We start from the raw sequence: 22,847 nt of genomic DNA on the forward strand, positions 1-22,847 counted from the left end.
CCATCCTTTTCTGTGTTCCCAACATTCCCTTTTTTCCCTCCTTTCCTCAATTTCTTCTCTGTTTTCACAGTTTTATCACTAAACTCATCCTTTCTCGCGCCTCCCTTCCTTCCTTTCATGTTTTCATTCCAGTTAAAGCGCGATGACATTCACGACAACAAGACAACATGAATGTTTGGATTTCTTTGGATTCAAACACATTTTTGTTAACTTTAGAGGAAGCTCGGAAGTCTCATCTTGATAGAGGAAACCGACACTGAGGTCATCTCCTGTGTCTCTGTGAGTCCATCTTCAGACAAACCTTCTGATAATTTGGCACCTTTAGAGGATGTAAACAGGAAGTGTAATATAGTCATAGAGTCGGGAAGTTATCTGAACTGCAGGCGTGTTTGTTGGAAATTTAACTGCTCATATTTTGGCAAAATGACAAACGCAGCTAAACTGACTGTTTGCAGGGCTCCCATGCATGTGCAGACATGCAGCTGTCACCGGAGCGCTGACCTACTGGAGCATGAAGTCTTTGATGTGCACGCAGGTTTAAGGACAGCTGTCAGAAGCAAAAGCCAAAGATTTCTTCTAAAAGTGTAAATAAAGTGAATGTGAAGGAAAACGTAACATCCAGGACAGCGGCGTGTCGCGGTCGCTGCTGCAGCGCCGAGGTTATGTGGAGCTCGTGATAAGTGATAAAGAACGTTAAGGTATTAAAATATGACATCTCATAGTGATGGCATGCATCTGTACACACACACACTTACACACACACACACCCACAGAACTGTTTGTACAGAAACTGGTCTGAGCTGTCAGATTTTTGGACGTCATCCTCGACTGCTGCACGGTACACTGCATGTTAAAGTCCCTCCTCTGTGTACATATGTGTGTGTGTGTGTGTGTGTGTGTGTGTGTGTGTGTGTGTGCGCGCATTTTTCTTGGAAAGCCACAGAGTGCTCAGAACACACAGTTTCCCAGTAGCAGCTGTGCACTCAGCTCCTGTCAGTGTGTTTAACACCAAAACTCTGCAGGCATCTTCATGTTTCTGAAGATCAGCTGACTTCATGATGGATGGAAACTGAATTGAATCCACCTCAACAGCTAATCTAAGTCTCAGTCGCTCTGGGTTCTCCACTCAGGAGGAAGCTCCTGTGAACAAACTCAACCACGAGCCCAAAGCGTTTGCTCAGCCTCCAAACTCCACAGATTCCTGAATAATCAGCTGGACACGCTGAAACACGCCTGGTCCTCTAAAGCTCCGCCCACAGGCCTCAGGACCCTCAGAATCCACTGTGGGGACATCCAGAGTTCATCACAGGTCAGAGCTCAAATATAAGGATTTAGATTTAGGTGGATTAAACTGTCCAGCTGTGCACAGCTCCCACTCACACACGTTACCTGGGCAGGCTGCTCAGGTGTGCTAACAGCTGCCTAAGTTTGGCGGGAACTTGTTTTTTTCCAGCCCACATCTTTCCCAGGCAGCAGCCCATGAGTCAGAGAGGTGGACCGGAGCTGTGGAGGGTGATCCTCCTGCCTCAGGCTGCAGGCCGGAGGCTCCACAGCCTGCAGCAGGTTGTTGTTGGGTCCTTAGCTCACAATAAATTAATGGTAAATAATATTGAACTGAATGTGTAGAGCCAACTGTGTCGGTTAAGCAGATTTTTCCAGATCATATTTTTCCTCAAATTTTTTCACACAGGAAGTGAAAACGTCAAAAATCTCGTTAGCTGAGCTCGAACGTTTTCCCGTTGAGGTGAGGAGGTAAATCTCTGCGGCCATGACACACAGGAGCAAATAGTGCGTTACTTTCAGCGGCGGATTGATCGATGTGTGCGTGCTGAAGCAGACCTGCGGAGGCTGCACGTCGCCCCGTGGTTCGTGCACGTCAGCGATCGTCGCGCCGCCTTCTCGCAACTCAGATAAATCACGCGTGAATCAGAGTCAGACATGAAGAAACTGGATCAGTTAAATCCTCTTTATCCTCTCGTCTTCCTCCTCTGCCTCCGTGCTGACTCAGCACAGCGCCGGCAGGAGGAGAGACGGAGCGTTACTCTGAGAGGGAAAGTTTCTAAATCCCCTGATCCTGTAAAGCAGCAGCACTGTGTGTCTGTGTGTGTCTGTGTGTGTCTGTGTGTGTCTGTGTGCTGTGATTAGACAAACTGTTCTGTCAGGGTCAGGGTGCCACATTTATCTCTGTCAGCACGTCGTCTACCTCTTGTTTCTTCATGCTAGATTAGCGCAAAGACTGGGAACAGCAGGAAACTGTTAGCCTAGCACCACAGATATGAAACTTCTATGTGACTAGAAAATCACAATGGTTCCATTTTTATTTGATTCACGGTGTAACAGCTCGTACTGGGACTGCCTCACAGATGCTTTAGACATAAAAAACCTTAAAACATGATTTATAGATCATATTTTGGGGATTTTAAGTAATTCAGACATTAATTTATGAAACATTTTTATAGTTTTTTCCAAAAACTGAAGCTTTTAAATAGCTGCACAATAGAAACAATGGTGTTGACTTAAATATGAAGCCTTTTTAAAAAAAACAACACAATATCTCAGCCTCATGATCAGTAATCCACTGATGTGATACGAACAATATGCAGATTGTTCAGGTACAGCAGGCTTACCTGTACTATTAAATATACTGAAAACAATCTTTACAAATAAATGTACAATACAGCACAATATGTGGCAGGCTAACAGTTTACAAGGCTAATGATTATAATATGAAATGACGAAGATAATGAAAGGAAACATTTTTAATGGAGCTCTATTTCTACATTTCTCACACATACTGCATAACTACCTCTGATTCTCATCAATAAAGCTGAGCTGAAGTTTCTCGTCTGTAAAGGAAACGTAAAAAAATGATTGCGTAGTCAGTTAAACGATTGATTTATATCACTGAAGCATGTGGAGAATATAATAGTGCACAAGTGTTTTGACAGTCAGATGAAAACACCGCAGAAAAAAATATGTTGTTGCTTTTGTGCTGCAGGTTTGTGATCAGTGGGAGTTTGACCTTTACTTCAAGGTTGGCAAACACAGATGTGTGCATGGACAGGACGCACGCTCAGTCGCACGTCAGCCAGCAAATCGCAGAATCCTGCTTTCACGTTTCCCTTTTCTTCATCGAACAGAAACAAACACTGATCGAGTCCAACACGCGGACGTAAAGAAAGGCAGCGAGGCCTGCTCAGTGCCGCCCGCTGTCACACCTTCCCAGAGTGTTTGAGCGGACAGGAAGTGGTTAAAAGCCTGGTTGTGTTGGGGAAGGTCGGGTTTGCTAGAGCGAGTCATTTCAGATAAGGCGAGTTTATCAGCCTGTTCTCATCATCAGAGTCAGCGGCGACGTGAATGTCTCCGCAAGCCGTGTCGAGCTTCAAGCCACAGTTTTCTCCCTTTACCTGCTAAATCACCATGGTAACAGGTGCCGAACACCTCACCTGGTCCGGTCATGTTTTACTTCAGTGTTCGGAGTAGTGATGATTTTATGACTGCCGCTTTACTGAAGCTGCCTGAACGTTCATTTGATGATTTGACTGTGATCTGCTGCTGGAAACACAATAAACACGTTTCCTCCTCTGTGATTGGTCACCAGATTAAAGACTCTGTTACTGTATATTTTCTAAATGTTACTGCTTTTTAAGCTCTTTATAGATTTGAATCATCATTTTATCATCTTCATCTGATAACATCTCTGACTCATTTTGTGCAGAACAGTCAGCCAACACTGGAAATACCCTTTCTTATGTGAGCACGCTCGGAGCCCGGGTTAACAGAGAACGTTAATAACCACCGTCTGACACCAGCCACCTCCAGCGCCGCCGGGCGGGTCACACGTCTCAGGGTGTCCTATCAGACCGTCGTTAGACGGCTGTTTTATCTGCGTGCTGCAGGTTACTGACACTGCCCCCTGGTTTTCCTACGCACATCTGCAGCCAGATGTCCATGTCTTTACTACAAACCCAGCTCGCTGTGAGCAGGATTCACATACGTGAGCAGGATAGGCGATCACATGACGTCCATCCAGGCTTTAATCTTCACGCTCACGGCATCTGAACACTCAGCGGTGCGACTGATGTTACAAAGGAAGATTAAACCATAATATTAAAGAAATATGAAGAAGGTAACGTTTTAAGTGACGAGGTGAATAAAACTGGAAAAAAATTAAGGCTTTAATAAAACTGATCATATTTGAAGCCGTGACTCATATCACAGCTCTGTCATTACAACAGGAGAGACTCTGATTGAGCACTTTTTTAAATGAATGCTTAAATGTGTGTAAACAGTTTTAGTCTTTTATTTCAAGGGCCTGAGAGGAAAGAATGAAAGCTGAATCCAAACACAGGTTTAAGCCACATTCAAATTTAACACGAGTTCAGCAGGTTGGAATAAATTAGCTGCTGTGGTTTAAGATACTCGTGCTTGTAGAACAACAGGATTGTTTTAAACTGCTGTCAGCCAGCAGGAAAAACACAAGCAGGAATAAAGTTGCTGCATTTCTGTCTGTCACTGAGCTCTGAGGTTCCAGGAACGGTGACGCTGTTGCTGAAGAATTGATTGGTATGTAGGCGAGATGTCATAGCTGCTGATCTCTAACCTGGAACAGGTTACCATGGTGATTTATCCCAGTCAGAAGTTACAACCTTTACAAAACCGAAAACTCAGGATTAAGCCTGAAGTTAGCCGGATAAACTCAGGCTTCATAGTTCAGACCTCAGGCAGGTTCATGTTGTTTAACCAGTCGTGACTGTTTACTCCGTACTCTGAGACAACAAACCGCATTTCACCGATATGACTGTTTTATTCATGTTTCTATAGATATTGGAAGAATTTGCCGACAATAACTGCACAGCGAGAATCTGCACAGCCCTCATTAGCACCGTGTACCTGCACACAGGTGGGTCACCTGCCTGCCGTCAGCCGCCACTCTGCTTTCAGATCACAATCACAGCAGCAGCCAATCACAGCTCAGAGACGAGCAAAGAATTTATTCGTTTCACAAAAGATGGAGAGTCAGATAACGCGCACACACACACACACACACGCACGCACGCACGCACGCGCACGCACGCACGCACACACACACACACACACACACACACACACACAGCAGTGCTTTTTCCTGTCTCATTGCAACATTCAAGGTTTTTCAGGACTTTCTGTCAGAGGAATGAAATGAGGTCACTGAGACGTATCAGTGTGTGTGTGTGTGTGTGTGTGTGTGTGTGTACATGTTTAGACACCTTTGTGAGGACAGAAGAGTGCAATGCTACTATACTTATGGGGACAAGATGTCGTCCACACGGGTTTGAAGGCATGTTTGAGGCTCACGATGTGGTTTTAGTGTCGGGGTTACCGTTGGGTTAGGTCAGGGCTCAGGGTTAGTGTAGGAGGCCAGGGACAGCATTATGTCAATGAGATGTCCTCATTAAGATATAAAAACGAGCGTGTGTGTGTGTCAGTATTGAATTAGCTGTAATGAGTGAAGTGCTGCTGACTCGTCTCTAACCACCTTCAGCATTCAGCACAATCAGGGTCAGTCACTCAGCACTGAGACCGTTTGTCCTCTTGTTGACGGTCTGAATCGACCAATCAGCTGCCAGAACACTCGTTACAAATCTGAACCCAAACTAAGTCAACAAGTCTGTGACGAGCATACACTTAATCTGATAATCTGATAGCTTATGGTGTAAGGAACACAAACAACTGAGGGTTTGGCTTAAACTGAATAAGAATGCTTCCTGCTGAAGGTTATCAGCGGTCATAATTAACAGCAGACAATGAAGAGTGAAAAGACCTGTCGGTCCACCTCCGCCTGCCAGCGTTCTCCTGCAGTCTGAGCAGCATCGGCCTGCAGAGCTGTGTGTCGTACTTTCAGCTACACAAACACGGCGACACAGCCGTTGCTATAAATCTGACAACGCTGAACCGTTGAAGGCGATCCCGTTCACTGAGCTCGGTGCCAGAGCTTTGTTCACAGCCGAGCTCGCTGCTAATGTTTCAGGTGAAACGAATCCAAACACGGTGATGAAGTTTATGTGGAGCTTCAGCGGGAGGATCAGCGATGTGTCTCATGTTGTTCTCACGTCCATCGCTCCTCCAATGAACTGTGAGTGTTTTCTGCTGATTCTAGGAACCCCGCCATTCTTCTCTGCTAACTCTTCTCCTGCTTTCTTTTCTTGGCATCTTTATTTATGCAGCTCATTGAAGCAGCTGAGCCCTCCAGCAGGAAAGACAACGCTCGGCGTAAAATAAAGTCAGAGCGGTCGGCGTCCTCGCTGTGAGGCGGCAGCTTCTTCACTGAGGACAGAAATCTGTCTTCATAAAAGATCAAAGACCAGCAGAGAGGAAAAGAGAGGAGCCGAAGATGGAGAGCCATCCTCGCTGTGACCTTCAGTTTCCCTCTCAGACACAAACACAGACAAAGAGACGAAAACAGAGTTCAGCCGAATTCACAAAACACCCGAGAGACGAGCTGGGTTTGTGATCAGGACGAACGAACACACACACACTCACACACAGACACGCACGCGCGCGCACACAGACACGCACGCACACACAGACACGCACACGCACGCACGCGCACACACACACGCACACACACACACGCACACACTCACACACAGACACGCACGCACACACACACACACGCACAGATAAATAAAGAGATGTAGAATTCTACAGATATGTTCGTGGATGCGATCCTGTCATTGTTGTTCTTAGTAAATCGTTCCTTCACGTCTTCAAACTCCCAAACTCGTCGCATGTTTGCTGTGTTACTCACGGTGGTGTCACTGAAGCATGTTCAGGTTTCTGTGATGGAGAAATATTAGAAACATGCGTCACAGCTGCTTCACATCACTGTTTTTTCATATTTGCTTACAATAAGTCGTTTGACTGTCGCTCTCCTGATCCACTGAACTGCTTCAGTGATCCTACAGAGCTGAGCACAGGAAGCAGCCTGCAGCACACAAACAGCCGTTTCACTCGCAGTTAACACCAATCATCCACCTCACAGTGATCCAGCCTCACCCAGCGACGAGCGCACGAGCTCCATGTGGATATCTGAACAGCAGCGTCTGTTCCTAAAGCTCAGAGTGAACGATGAAACCCGAGCCCGTCCTGTTTCATCAGTTCTGATGGTTTTGGATTGACAGACGTTTCTGTTTTTATCCGACAGTTTATTTAAGCAGAAGCGGGCTGCGCTGCCAGGATGGAAATCATTATTCACTCCCAACAATAAAGAGCTCAAACCAATAAAAGCTCACGGTGAAACAAAGAGAATGAGATGGAAATCAATGGTCACCTTCCCTGCAGCAGAAATCAATGACAGCTTCCCATCGCTCTGCCTCGTCTGAGCTTAAACTGCTGTTAAGTGCTTTCATCGATCTTTTTAAAAACCCACCACAGAAACACGTGAACATCGATCGAGAGCTGCACGGGTCCAGCCCGGCGAGCACCGAGGGCCGTCACCGTGATGCCTTTGCTTGTTTTTATGACTCTTATGTTTGCATTCAAACTGTGACGTGGCCTCGTCCTTTTAAAAAGGTCCAAGTGGAAGTAAAGACGGCGTGATGTTTAAAACTGCGCGGTGAGGCGTTACCAGTCTGTCTGCTGAAGAGTGCAAAAGTGTTCGTATCAGCACCGAGATCCAAACTTCACACCGCAGGGTGGAGACGCCCAATTTACCCAATCACCACCTGCAATCAGTGTGTGTGTGTGTGTGTGTGTGTGTGTGTGTGTGGCACAGATGTTTGTTCATATCAGACTTCATCCTGTCATGTTCAGAGATGGGCAGTAACGCGTTACTTGTAACGCGTTACTGTAATCTGATTACTTTTTTCAAGTAACGAGTAAAGTAAGGGATTACTATTGCAAAATCGGTAATTAGATTACCGTTACTTTCCCGTAGGAACGCTGCGTTACTGCGTTACTAAAACCGTGATTTTTTTTGCGAGAATGTCTCATGACAGTGACGTAAGCAAGTGCGACGTTCGTGACAACAGCTGTGTGCAGATCAACAATGGATCATATATGGAGTGCAGAGAGTATGAGCGTGCAGCGTTTAAAGCGTGGAAGTACTGACCTTACTTTAAGTTTGATTCCATAAAAAGTGACAAAAACATTAGCGTCCATCGTGCGTGGGAAGAAAACTTCTTTTTACAGCGAAAAAAACCCCTAAACTTCCGAGCAAGCACCGAGTAGCTACGACGTGATGGGAAACTCACAGAGAAACTCGCGGATTCTTCCACTGACCGCTGCACACCTGCACCAGGGTAAACCTCCGCCTGCCCCACTCCTGCTTTACAGGTGAAAATAGAGCAACAGGACCGCTGAGTCTTTGACTTTATTTATTTTCTGCTGTGTTTTACTTGCATCTGTTTGAAAGAGTGAGTGTAAACACAAAAAATATTTTATTTTATGTGCTGGAATGTGCAGAAAATAGGTTTAAATGTTAAACTAATTTCTTCCAGTCAGAGAATGTTGCATATAATTAAATGTTTTGCTTGATGCATAAAGTTAAAAGATTAAAACTAATAAAACATGTTAAAAAAAGAGACTTTTCCATTTGATTACATTTTGTATGATGGATTATGTAGAAAAAGTAGAATTGGGCTGAAAGATCTATCGCTTTATCACCTCTTCAGGTTGTAAATCGTGTTTTTAAAAAGTAACTAAGTAACTAAGTAACTAAGTAATTAATTACTTTTGAAAATAAGTAATCAGTAAAGTAACAGGATTACTTTTTGGGGGGAGTAATCAGTAATTAGTTACTGATTACTTTTTTCAAGTAACTTGACCAACACTGGTCATGTTTACGGGAAACAAGACTGAAACTCAGAGAAGAGAGACAAACATAATGTTGTCCTGCAAAATGCCACAACAGGAACACACACACACACACACACACACACACACACACTGTCTTCAGGAATGTCTCAGCCAGCTGAGAGGGGCCGTCCTGCTAAACGCAGCCTCAGCAGGTCTGAGCTCAGCTGAGAAAATCTTCTTTCTGTTTCCTCATAAAATCATTTCCAGGCTCTGAACTTGTGACTTCAGAAACATTAAGTGTGATCCGTCAAACCGGTCCATCGCTGTCTCACTGTGATGATGTCATGACAAAAGCACATATAGAATGTGTGTAACAGCAGTTTGTGCAAACTGGATTAAGTAAGTGTTGCAATTGTGTTGTGTGCAGCTCTGGAGGCAGACCCGGGAACCGCGGGCTGCAGGTCAAAGCTTTCTGCACGACTTGCTTCATTTGTTGCCTCCAAATCTTTTCTTCCTCTGTTCACGTGTGTGTGCGCACCAGCTGCATGCACAGACACACAATCCTGTCCACCAGTGGAACCTCGTGAACACACCAACATCAGAAACTAATCGTTAGATCTGCAGGGTGTGTGTGTGCGTGTGTGTGTCTGTGAGGGTGTGTGTCCTGCCTGCAGCAGTGTTCGCAGGTCAGAGCGAGACTGTGCTTGTCTGCGAGATGGAAGCTGCTTCACTCTGACTCTGTTTCAGGAAAATTCCAGAAGGGCCCAACGAGTTTTGCCTCTCTGACAGGCAGCATGTGCTCCGACCTTTGGTACGCTGCTCCCAGCCACACAGATAACCTCTCTCTTGGGTTGGCACAGAGTAACCTGAGAGTTTCACCTAAAAAGCCTCTGATAGGCGCAGGCTGTGCGGCCCTGCAGCCTGACAGGAAGCTCTAAGCGAGCGAACTCTGCAAAGACCATCAGTTGTTTCAAAGAATTAATCAGTTAAATCTGATGATATTTGACTGAAAAACATTTACTTTCAGTCAGCGACACCAACAATCATCAGCTCCATGTCATGTCTTTGTCCTGTCTTCCGTCCCCGTCGCAGCAGATGGCCCCGCCCCTCCCTGAGCCTGGTTCTGCCGGAGGTTTCTTCCTGTTAAAAGGGAGTTTTTCCTTCCCACTGTCGCCAAAGCGCTTGCTCATACAAGTGCTGGGGTTTCCTCTGTTGTATTGTTGTAGGGTCCACCTTACAACATAAAGCACCCTGAGGCGACTGTTGTTGTTATGCTGCATAAATAAAGCTGAACTGAATCCACACTCAAAAAAAAGAAATTGGGTGGTTGTTACATGTACAAGATTCAAACTTTGAACTAAATAATTTCTATGGTGAACGTAATTAAATCATGTAGCATCTGCATGAACTTCAGCAACTTAATTTGTTCTTGTTGAGATGACCTGATACAATCTAGTAAGAGCGGTTATTTGCTGGACTCACGCAATTCACACGATCACATTAGATGTCAAACTGCAGGAAAATCACTGGAGTTTTAAGAGGCAGACAGCTACACCCACACCACGCGTATGCTCTCGCTATTTATTGTGGTTTAACCTGTCAAGGACAAAAACGTACAGAGAAGTCTGCATCAAGCCTTGAAATCACAGCTTTCCTAGTTTTAAGCCTGGAGTGACAGCTTGGTGGTGTGATGGTCAGTGCTGGTGCCTCACAGCAAGAAGGGCCTGGGTTCAAATCCACAATCTGGCCAGTTTGCAGTGTGTAATTAGAGTTCGGTTAGTTGGTAATTCTAAACTACCCATGAGTGCAAATGGTTGTTTGTCTCTATGAAATCATCAACCCCCACATTGGTTCATTAAGCACGACTAGCAGTAATCGCCTTGATTAGCAAAGTAGTTGTTCAAACAACAAGATTTCATTGAGTTCTCCTGAAGTTTTTAACTTGTGTAGAATCAATTAAAACAGATTTCACTCTACATACTTAAATAAATCACTTTAAGTCAATATAAGCATACTACGTTGATCCAACGTAATCCGATTACATTTAACCACCAAATGCCAAATGTGTTGGTCTGACATGGTCAAAAATGGGTTTTTGTACTCGGTTAAATCTTGTGGGAAAAGGTGCCGTGATTAAATTGTGTTCATCCAACAACAGATTTTTTTGAGTGAATGCACCACAGTGGGTTTTAAATCAGTCAATCAAAATGTGACTGAAGTGCTGACTGTCAGCTTTAACTCAAGGGGTTTAATAAAAACACTGCACAGCTGTGCAGACTCTCACACTTTCACAGGCTCAGAACCAGCTGGACAGGTGAGACCTGCTCCCTCGTTGTTGGAGCCAAGTCCAGGCCGATATTTTACTCAGTTACATCATGCCATATTTAAGTATTTGTCATGATCTTTAAGTTTCTATTATGATCTTGATCATTTTATTGTTATTTATTGTTATAATGTAATAGGCTGTGCTCCATAAATTAATCCTGCTTTGTTAGTCTGTTGTTGTTGTAAAGTGTTGGTGGATGTCGTAAAGGGGGTGTGTATTTGGCCCACATGCGGAGGGGTGTGGGTAAAAAAGGTTAAGTAAGCAAGCAGGACGTGGAGCAACAGTTTTCTGACCGTCGCCGTTTTAATGTTATTTTTGTTATAACATAAAGGGAATATAAACGGAGCTCCCACCAGAGGCATTTGTTTTGTACCTTTCGATTTGTATGGAAAATAAATGTTTTGCCCCTTTTTTCCTTCGCCTCGTTTTTTGCTACCGGAAGGCATCCAAGCGACTTAACAAGAGCACGAGTCAGAAACTTTACGTTCTGCAAAGAAGGACCGAAGGTTGCCGCTATACTCGTTGTTCCCTGAGCCACAAGAAGGATCTGGATTTAATCCCATCCAACTTTCCTGAAAGGGTCAATACAGGCTCCAAACAGACTCGGATGCTGAGGGACGTCCTAAACTGTGTCACTGTACAAAACCTCATGGACCTGACTGCATGTCAGGAAACCGTTCTAAATGATTTCACTGAGGGATGCTTCAGACCAGTTAGCATCCATGTGGTCACCTCACCCTCAACCAGCAACGTCTCAGTCACCTCCTCCTCCAGCCACGGGGACAAAGACGCATTTCTGAGCCAGCTGAGACACTGAAACTCTCCCAATATCCTGAGTCTGCCCTGCAGCTCCTTCCAGGAGGACATACATCTCAACTAGGAGCCTCCAGGTGAGTCAGGTACCTGTCTCAGTGTAGAAGAGCAGCGGCTCTCCTCTGAGCCCCTCACCCAGTCTCTAAGGTGGAGTCCAGAGACCTTTGAGGGAGGCTCGTTCCTGCTGCCGTGTCATTACATGCAGTTTGTGACAATCATCAACTGTTTATCTTCCATGCAGATACCTGCAGGCTGCAGGTGTGAAGCCCGATGAGGGCTGCGTGTGAGCTCCAACCTTCAGAGCCCGACCAACAGAGACAGCAGGTCGTAAGAAAAGCCTCTAAAGCACCGAGTGGGGTTTGTGTGATGGCGTGCGGGCACGCAGGTACACGAGTGGCCTGTATAATCCGGCGAGCACTTTCTCAGCTCCATTATTGACATTTTTCACATTCCTGCTCTGAAAATCCCACAGGCTGCTCTTGACGGGCGTTAGCCGCCGCCGCTGGGAAACCTACCACACACAGCGTCTCACATTCATTACAACAGCAACACGGACTTAACTCGCCAACGCAGTTAGATTCAAGTTCTCGTTCCCACCTGCAGCTCCCAGCAGTCTGGAGCGAGTCCCATCGGTGACTCAGCGCTGGTGAAAATGACATTTCAGCGTGACAGCTGATATCTGTGTGAATACCTCAGTGAAACTGACACAAGCCAAAAACAGCTGCGACTCACTCAACCACCTAAACACAGGTTTACACACCTGTGGAAACACCTGAGTGTTTACATGTGGTGGAAACGACCACAAAGGCGCAGAAACAGGAGGACAAAGGAGGGAACAACTAAGCTGTAGTGCCTCTTCACCTCACTGTACAATACCTTTTGTGCAATACTTTTGTAAATAGTCAACGGTGCAATAGACTCAATACTTGAAATGTGCAATTCATTCACTTGTATTTTTATTTTTATTCCTATTTATTCTATTTATCCCCTTTGTATATTTTATTTATATTGTCTCTGTATTTATATATATGTGTGTGTGTATATATATATATATATATATATATATATATATATATATATATATAATATTCTGTAACTCTGTAACTTCTGTCGGTGCTGTGCTTTTTTGGAAATCGAATTTCCCAGAGGAACCCACCCGAGGGATTAATAAAGTTCTATCTTATCTTATCTTATCTTAAACCCAAAACAAAGCATCATCACGTTCATCTACACACACACACACACACACACACACACACACACACACACACACACACCTGCATCAGTGTGACACGTGTACTAAAGTTCACCTTCACCTCGTTGTGCTGGTGGCTTCTTCCTGCTGTCGCTGCTCACAGGGAGTCAGTGATTGTTGGGGTTCAGTGATGACAGTGTGGAGTCGTTACAGTAACTTAAAGTAATTTAACTGACTGCACAGCATTAGGGTGGTGGTGTGGTGGTTAGCATCATCGCCTCTCAGTACGCAGGCCTGTCTATACTCTGGCTTCCTCCCACAGTCCAAACACGTGATGTGAGTGTGGACGGTTGTGTGTCTGTGTGTGGCCCTGTGATAGGCTGGAAGCCTGTCCAACGTGTACTCCGCCTCTTACCCCACGCCAGCTGGGATAGACACCAGTGACCATGATCTGGAGGAGAAGAAGAAGGATGTGCGGGCGGAGAGCATCGCCGCTCTGACACGATGCTGGCACGTTCAGCTACCATCACATCAGACGTCCTCACACACGCACACAAAAGCTCAATCATCAGTGTGTGGTTCGCTTTGATTCATGAGGAAAAGCTCAGCGTGTCCGGCCCCTCCTAAACCAGCAGCCAATCAAAACTCTTGAATTGAGGCAGGACTCAGAGAGCTTTGGGAGTTACACCGCTGACCTCGGCTCAGTTTTTGGGGTGTTTTTCAGTCGGGCCGATTGTTGTCGTACTTTTTTTAGTCAGTGCAGCTCGGCTGGGTATGTTAACAGCATTACCATGGTTACCGCCAGGCTCCAACGTCTTCTTTATTATTGGAGTCGAGTTTCACTTACACACACAGCCAAGGTCTTTCCAAAAAGTCAAACTCAATGGGAACTCTCACACACACACACACACACACACACCCACACACACACACACCCACACACACACAGATGCTCTGTGCAGCCACAACAATCAGTGTTTGATGATTTACTGCAGCTGAAGCTGGATCAGAAACACAGAAAGCAAGCAGCTGCTCTCTCCCAGCACACACAATCAGCAGAGAGTGCAGCCAATCAGAGCAGCTGGTGTCATCAGAGAGACACGCTTAAAGTCTCCGAACAGCTCAGTGTAGAAATCTGATTGTTTTTGTGTTCAAACTTAAAAACTGAGAGGACGTTGGTGTGTGTGTGTGTGTGTGTGTGTGTGTGTGTGTGTGTGTGTGTGTGTGTGTGTGTGTTTGGGACAGAGACTGGGTCAGTGTGAGACTTTAGTTTGTTAACTGGTAATTATGTGACAGTGCAATCAGCTCATTTACACAGTAACATGAAATTAATGCAGCCAGTTACTTTCTCTGGCAAGTAATTAAGTCATCTACACCATTACTTTTAAGGGAAGTAACTTGTAATATGTAACAGATTACTTCTTCGCTGGTTTGTGGCGATACAGTCCATGAAATGATCACATACAATCTTTCTTTTCTTTTCGTGCTTGAGGTCATGAATATGTCAGCGCTGCATTTCACAGGACAAATTTCCTGAGGTGTGTTTCTAGTAAAGAGAGCATCACCATGGCAACCAGGAAAACAAAGATGGAAAAAAGACATGGCAGCCATTTTTCTCAACCCAACTAGCACATCGTCATGACAAAGCGACACATTTGTACCTGCTTTTATATTTAAAGTGAATACAAACTCTGAAACACACACACAGCTTTTTGCTGTTTAACGAGCACATGTGAGGCTGCACTGATGAACTGTTGTGTTCAGAGACACCAAATAATGTTGCGGAGCGTGAATCAAAATACAAATTGTTTTCTGGTAAAACAAGACAAGGTCGTGATTATCTCACCAACTGCCATGAGACTGGGTTGACTTGTTTGGTCGCCATCTTTGGTTTAATGACATGAGAGAATTTAACCCTCAGTCTTGGCCTGCAGGCACTCTGCAGTGAAACAACAGCCCATTCTCAACAATGACAGTCACACAAATACACTCAGACTCACTCAAATCCTCCTGCTAATCAAATTGTGTTTGAAACAAAGATGGAACACAGTCAGCTGTTTTCACTTATTACACACACACACACACACACACACACACACACACACACACACACACACACACACACACACAGATAAAACTCTAATCTCAGCAGAGCAGCCTGAATGGTCTGACATACACTGAAATCTCCCATAATGCCCTGCAATCCAACCAGAAACTGTCAAAATAAAAGGTTAACCTGAGAAATTCTCAAAAATACAACATTCATTTATCAGCCGTGTCATTTCCTGTTCTTTCTGAGGCGCAGGTTAAACTTGCCGAGGAAACACCGGGGCTGATGGGAACTGTGGCACTGTGGGATCAATGACAATGATCGATAGGTTTTACAGGCTGCATTTAATCCTGGATGAAGTTTTTTCTAACGCTCCTTCCTGTTTACATCCTGCCTGCTGCTGTAGTTTATGATGCGTTCAAAGAAACGTCGTATTTTTAAAATGTATTTATTTCTAATGTGAAGCCCCTCCCCTTCCTGCTGAGGGTTTCCTCCTCTTGTTAATAAACTAATAACTGACATCACATCCTGCCTTATCTCTGGGATCTGTGCCCAAGACCTCGCGACATGTTTTTCCAAACTGGGTTTAAAAGTGAACGTCCAGCACGTTCATGGATGCAGTGCAGGAGGACATGCAGAGGCTGGTGTGGCAAGAGGGCTGGGGCAGGAGGAGATGGAGGCGGATGACTTCTGAAAGGAGCAGAAAGAGGAAGAAGATCGGCTGTGTCTTCTCTAAAATCTAACTTGCATGTTATTTATGATGCTGAGCCTCGTGTGCTCTTTCCACTCTGAGCTGTGAGTGGGGATTTCTTCTCTTCGATTAAGTTACATTATCACCTCGGTAGTTCCCACAGCACATGTGGTGTGGGATGTGGTAAACCCACAATGCTTTTCCAGGCTGTACAACCTGCATTCACTATTTCACACACACACTCAGTGCTACAGGTCTGCACAGAGCCCAAAGGATGCTGAAGGACCTCAGTCACATCCTGTTCTCTAACCACCTGCTGCCGTACGTCACACCTCACAGCAGCTTGTCTGCTCACTGAGACACTGTGGACTCGTCCTGCACACGTCACAACTTCTCACAACCAAGATATACAGACTCGTGTGTTTATGGGTCAGTAATAAGAACTAAACCACCATGAGCCCGGAGCTCTCTGCTCTGAGCATCCCCACACTCATCTAATCAGACCCCACACTGACCCACTCCACCCAGGATGTGAACTCATTCTCGTCCTCCTCTCTGATGAGGTTATCGTTCCCTGTGGGACGTCTGTCTCATGGAGAATGTGGGAGGAGCAGAGACAGTTTAAGCCTCACAGCATGGACGCAGGCCGAAGCCATCAATCACCGATCAGTCAGAGAAACGAGCTCCTGCAGGTTTCTGATGGAGATCAATGAGCGAGAAAAGAAGGAGAAAACTACAACATGTACTCAAAGTACTACAATACGAGGAGAATGCACATTACATAAGGAGCTGAGAGCATCAGGGATGGAACTGTGGTGGAGTTTACGTCTATATGGACTGTAATGTTCTCTTTATGATCTGCTGTTGTGTACGTTTGTGTCTGTGCAGAATAACGTGTTTGTGTTGCTGTGAACCTCGGGTGTTTCACTCAAATTACAACAACAATAATCACACAATGGTTGATTAAAGCTCCGCCCCTATTGTTGTGGCCGAGCGTGTGACGCAATCACTGATTTTGGTAAAGACCACCGACAGTTACGACTCGGCGTAGGAGAACACCATCACAGAGCAGAGCAGGCATCAGTAACAAAAGAAGGAGCTGGGTGGAGGTGGGCTGCAAAGCAGCTTGCAGATGAGCAGCAAACATTAGCTATATGTGAATGAAAGTCCCAAATGTGACCAGAGGAGCCTGTTAGACCCACAGCAGAGAGCAGAGCGAGTGCCCTCCACCAGAGTCAATGCTTTGTCTGACAGTCTTAATGAAAGTCACATGGGCTTCTTCTTTGCTCCACCTTTCTGCAAACTTTCATTCAGCCTGATGCTTGTATGCATTGTGAGTCATGCAGACAGACTAATCGCACTGATCACTGCTCCAAATCCAAACAGAAACGCAGGCATTACACAAATGCAGCTGTGGAGCTGAGATCCTCACGCTGCAACATTTTCCACCTTTCACTTACAGTTTTTTACAGACGCTAGGACACATTTCTCAATACTTAGGTCACTTTTGCAAAACTCTTCACACAATCCTCCTAACTGACCGTCAGCTTGGCAAAGCAGTTCATTTCACATTCAAAATGCACTACAACTACCAAAACACTTCATTCAGGTCTCAAATAAACTCATTCTTCCAGAACACTAGCAAAGGTTGACAGCCGACAAACACACTTTGTCACCCACAAAACAATGACCTAAAAAACACTAACAACATGTAGCATTACAGTGTTTTCTTGTGTAAAACAAGGACACATCTCTGTTTATAATTTCAATATATGTTACTGGAATGAATCAGACATCATGCAGAATTTGTTAATATTTGTTTATGTATTTTTATGTTTTTGCACTAAGTAATCCCAAAATACAAGAATTTGTATACACACCATCCACTGATACACATACAATAGTAATGCTAATCTACTCGGTCTCCTCCATTTGGCCACAGGTTCTCATCCACATCACATCTTATGTCATCTAGGGCAACACACCTAGGAAAGAATCTTCTGGCTGCCAGAATTGAAGGAGTTGAAAAATTGAAGGAGTAACACCTGTGCAGATGTTCATCTACAATGAGAATCAGCTGTGGCTGGTTAAACTGCATTTTTAGATTTAAAATATGTTTCAATAAAATATTGCTGTTGGATTTTGCTGTCTTTTTAAGTTTTGCATTGTGTTATTGTTTTGGCCATGAGTTTACAGTTTTTCTCAAATGTTAAAACACAAAAGCCAATCCTGTAACCCAAATGACCAGTAGTCTAAACACATTTACTAAATGTAGCCACCATATTCCAGTACCATAAACACATGTCACATGAAGACACAATTCACAAAACACAACCCTCTGTACTCATAAATCTAAACACATTTTTCCTTGCTAAAACACATGTTGCAAAACAACTCTGCTCATATCCTCAAATGAAAGCCCATGTGATGCAAAATGCTTGCCACAGTCACCAATCTTTGAACACAGGGAACACACCTGGCGTCAGTCACTACACACAATGACTCAAAATTGAAGACACTTGTTGCTAATGCTGTACCCACATGTAAAAGCAAGTTCAGAGTGCACAGTATGCTGAAGGTTCCAAACAAACACAATGGATGAAGGCAGAGTCAGGGGAAGAGGAATTTGATGCAGAGGAGGGAGAAGAGCTGGCCCTGGAAGAAGAGGAGCAGGCCAATGAGGAAGAGGAGTTCAAATGAGAGGAGGAAGAGGAGCGACCAACGAGGAAGAGGAGGAGGCCAACATGGGAGAGGAGAAGGTCCAGGAGGGAGAGCAAGACAACCTCGCACCATCATTACGGACGAGATGCGAGCAACAGCTCAGCGACATGATGCCGCACAGTGATTGTGGTGTGTGTGTGGTGTGAATAACGTAAATACACTTCACACCCTGTTCATGTTTTCAAGATTACTGTTGTGTGCAATAGATTCTGTTTTTGCATTGAGTTGTGTTACAGTAGTGTACGTACATGCAGGATTTTCTATAGATTTATACTACTCATATGAAACTCACAAATCTAAATGCCTAATCCTCTGCAGAGATCTACGACGATCCGTTACTGTATAGTTTCTAAAATATGCATTGGCAGTTATGAAACAAAGAACCTTCTCACAAATTGAGCATTGTGTTTTCAATTGTTTTGCTGTAGTGTGTAATGCTGTGTATAGTGTTTACAGTTTTGACAGCTTCGAGCTGCTCTCTTGGTGTGGGAGTTTGAGTTTTGCAGTGGGAAGGTGTGGTTGTGTTTATGTAGCTTTAGAGAAGGGTGTTGTGTTTGGACATTGGGGGACCTGGTGGTAACGTTTGTGAAATGTGTTTTAGCATTTGAGAAAAACTGTAACAGTTTTGAAAACAGTATATAAGCACATGCAAAATGTCCTGTACGTACAAAGATTTTTGGCAGTTGTTGTGTCTGAGTGAGAAGATAATTCATGAAATTTGAGAGATGTAGTCATTGGATGCATTTTGTGCCAAAACAATGATAACTGGTCCTCAGTTTAGCCCACATAGACTTCTGTTGTGCTCACTGTGTGAGGAGTTTTGCAAACGTGACCTAAGTATTGAGACATGTGTCCTAGCGTCTGTAAACAACTGTAAAGCCTGATTATCATTTAAAACACGTCAGCCTCTCACATGTCACGTGTCTCATTATTAGGAGTATTACAGATGAACTGCACTCTGATGTCCCTGTGCTGTTGCATGTTCTCTGTGGGGGAGACGCGAGCTTTGGCTCAGATGCAAAGCAAACACGAGAGGAAATGAAGGTTTAATTGGCGATGAGCGTCAGTGTGTGTGAGTTTAAACGTCTTCAGCCGCGAGCTTCCACAAACTTTCTCCACGCATGGCTCCATCTCTGGCTCAGACACACCGCCTCTGACATTCACTTTTTACTGTTTATTACAGGTGTGTTAAACCTGCGATCAGTCCTCCACGCTCACCCGCGGAGCTGAGTGGACAGCAGAGTGACCTGCTGTCCGCACACGGTCACCTTTAAAGGCACACCTGATTTGTGTCTGTTCGAGCTTCTTCATGCATCTGTTTTTAACTGTGTTTATTCGCTCTGCTTTTAATTTGATTCCGGTGCAAACATTCCTCTCACACTTCTTTCATTTCTGTATCCGTCCTCCTCCCTCCCTCTCCCGGGTCACATCCCTCCGACCCCTCTGTGAGATGTAATCTGCCCGCGGGCCTCCTGTGAGTGGCGGAAGCACCTCCTGGGGAGAAGCGGAGCCTCCTCGGCTGTGTCTGAACCCGCAGAGCAGTCTGACCTGTTAATTCCAGTTAACTCCAATTTAGAGGCTCGTACTTCCTCCTGTGAGGGATCCGATCGGCGGAATCACTCTGATGTTACATTCATTTGATATCACGGAGCAAAAGGTCACTTCCTCAGCATGTACAGTAACTTTAAAGGGTTAACATTTAAGACCGCGTATAGATCAGAGTCGTGACTCTGATGTTCGAACACGCGTGTTTTCCTCTGTGGAATACTGCCCCGGACCTTCTGATCCTGAATCAGTTGTAATGATCATTTCTGCAGGCTGTCTCACTCTGACTCTGAAACCACTTTGCTCCAGTTTCTGTACTTTTACACGAGCTCTGAGACCCCAGGTCACATGTGTGATCCCGACGCCCGCGGAGCGGCTGAGCCGCAGCGGTGCCCTCAGCGGGGACACACCAACTTTTTAACCCACCCCGGAGCAACGTCCCCGGTTCCTACCTCTCCTGTCGGGAGTGGTGCAGCAGCAGCGGCCGAGCAGCAGCAGCAGCAGCGCCGCTCCTCCTCCGCAGAGAAGCTTCATGTCCGCGGTTCGATCCTAACTCTGGTACTCGGAGTGTGCGTGAAGTGCGTGGACGGACTCCTCCATGAGCAGCAGGTACAGCAGAGACTGATCTCCAGAGCGTCCTGCAGCTGAATGACGGCTCCGAGCTCGGAGCGGGGAAGTCCACACCTCCTCCACCTCCACCCACACCTCCTTTTCAAATCCATTTAGCTTTATTGACATGACACCCAAACCCGCGTGTCCGTGCGCACAGGAACACAAAGGATCGACTTTCATTAAGCTGTAAAACTGAAGTAAGATCAGCGGAAATGCGAAGATAATAAGACACCAACTTCTCACTTTATGAACGGGAAATTGTGGAAATGTGGAACAACACGCACTGTGGGCTTTATCCACTAATGACTGAACACTGTGAAGAAAAAAAAGAGTGACAGAGGGGTCGCAGCCCGGTGTCGTCCGTGACTCTGACACTGACTCACATCGTGTTCTTTATTCAAACATTTTGATATCATTGTTATTAAAACTCCGAATCTCACTGATTTACTTTAATCCTGAACAGAAAATCAGTTTCACTGTTGAATTTTGTTCCTGGTTCATTTGTTTCTCAGATTAGTAAAAACATCTTTTCAGTTTGTTATTTGCGTCTTACACAAAAATACAACTTTTAGCTGTAATGAATTCTTTTTCTAAATGTCTAAAATACTTTTGTTTCCTTGTTTTCTGGCAGGTGCTCCGGTAACTGAGCTCTGACTTCTTATTTCTAAAACGCTCGTTGAGTTTTTCTGCTTCTGTGTTTTGCCTGTTTTATCCCGCAGGTGTACGAACATCTCCAAACATCTTCACAATATTTTGCAAACACACAAACAGGAGGGACCCGAAACTCAAACAGTTCTCATTGTGAGTCTGATTTAGACTCACAATAAAGAAAGTGTATTTTTCTTTCCTCTTTGGGTCCCCTGGTGGCCACGAGCAGCGTGGCGTGTGGATGTTTGAGACGAACAGGTGAGTGAAAGTGAGCCACAGATGAGCTGGTTTCATGATCCTCTCTGCATCTGACAGTTTGGGTAAAACTAAAATCTGGTAACTTTAGACTCATGTTGAATTATGAAGCATTTCTTCAGAGAACATGGAATAAATGCAGTTTGAGTCAGGTGGGTCGCTCAGCACTGTGGCCTCACAGGCTGCAGGTTCCTGGTTCGAACCCTGGCTGAGTTTCCGTGTTGTCCTGTGCCCATGTGGCTCTCTCCAGCCTTCTCAGCTGGACTTGAGTGCAAATGTCTGTCACTCTCACTGGTTAGCACTGTGATTGCCTGCTGACCGGCCCACAGTGGGCCCTTACCCAGCCGGAACAGGCTCCAGCTCCTGTGACCCTGAACTGGATGAACAGGAAGAATGGATGCATTGATAATTATTTCTGACTTGAATTGTTTTTGTGGGGTTTGCACCACCAGGGATGCGGTCCATCAACACGTGATGCTTTTTTGACCTTTACATTAAACTTTCCATTGATTCCAGCGCAGGGATTTAGACACAATGATTGTTAAAATCAGAGCCGTCAGACCTGCTGCTCCCTTTGCAGAGGAAAAAAACATGACATGCAGACACAAACAAACTGAAAACAAAAGAGCACTCATGCGTGCTGCTGGATTAATACAGCTGATGTCTTACACAACCACAGAAACAACAGCGATGACACAGATCCAGATAACATCACATGATCAGCCTGAAACGATGAAGAAACAACAAACACCTGCACCGAGTGTGGAGCGCACACAGTTTTTAATCAGACACTAAGAAAAAAAGCACAGAGTACCATCCATCCACGGCAAATGGACTGATTCTTAGTGCTTTTCTACTCCGGGAGTACTCAAAGCGCTCCATACAACATGCCTCATTCACTGTCTTCTATGCTTTTAAGTGCTTATTAACTAGCACTCCAATCCATCCATCCATCCCTCTTCACTAATTCACAGTCACATGAAATATTTTAATATGATTCACATTCAGCACAAAGCACTTCTACAAAACTTTGGGGTGTAACTGTCACCAACCCATCATCAGCGCTGAAATACATGAGAAAAACAAAAAAAAGCCAATAGCTGAGTCACACAGGTGTACATGTTCTGAGCAGCACTTCCCATTTGGGTTCATGGACGGATATTTCACTGCATGTTTCTGCTGTTCTCTGCTTGTTTCCATCACCCAGAGGCTT

General features: G+C 45.0%; 1 protein-coding gene across 1 annotated transcript in view; it reads right to left on the bottom strand.

The window, feature by feature from the left end:
- Positions 1 to 20,808, bottom strand: part of LOC309714361 (melanoma receptor tyrosine-protein kinase-like) — a 41,845-nt gene extending 21,037 nt beyond the window's left edge. Inside the window, exon 1 of the mRNA XM_082546750.1 lies at positions 20,572 to 20,808. Coding sequence (XP_082402876.1) covers positions 20,572 to 20,653 — 82 coding nt within the window. The 5' untranslated portion in view covers positions 20,654 to 20,808. The remainder of the gene's footprint in view (positions 1 to 20,571) is intronic.
- Positions 20,809 to 22,847: the final 2,039 nt, after the last annotated feature.

This window comes from Aulonocara stuartgranti, assembly GCF_965226115.1.
Source record: "Aulonocara stuartgranti genome assembly, chromosome: 9".
Lineage (NCBI taxonomy): Eukaryota > Metazoa > Chordata > Actinopteri > Cichliformes > Cichlidae > Aulonocara > Aulonocara stuartgranti.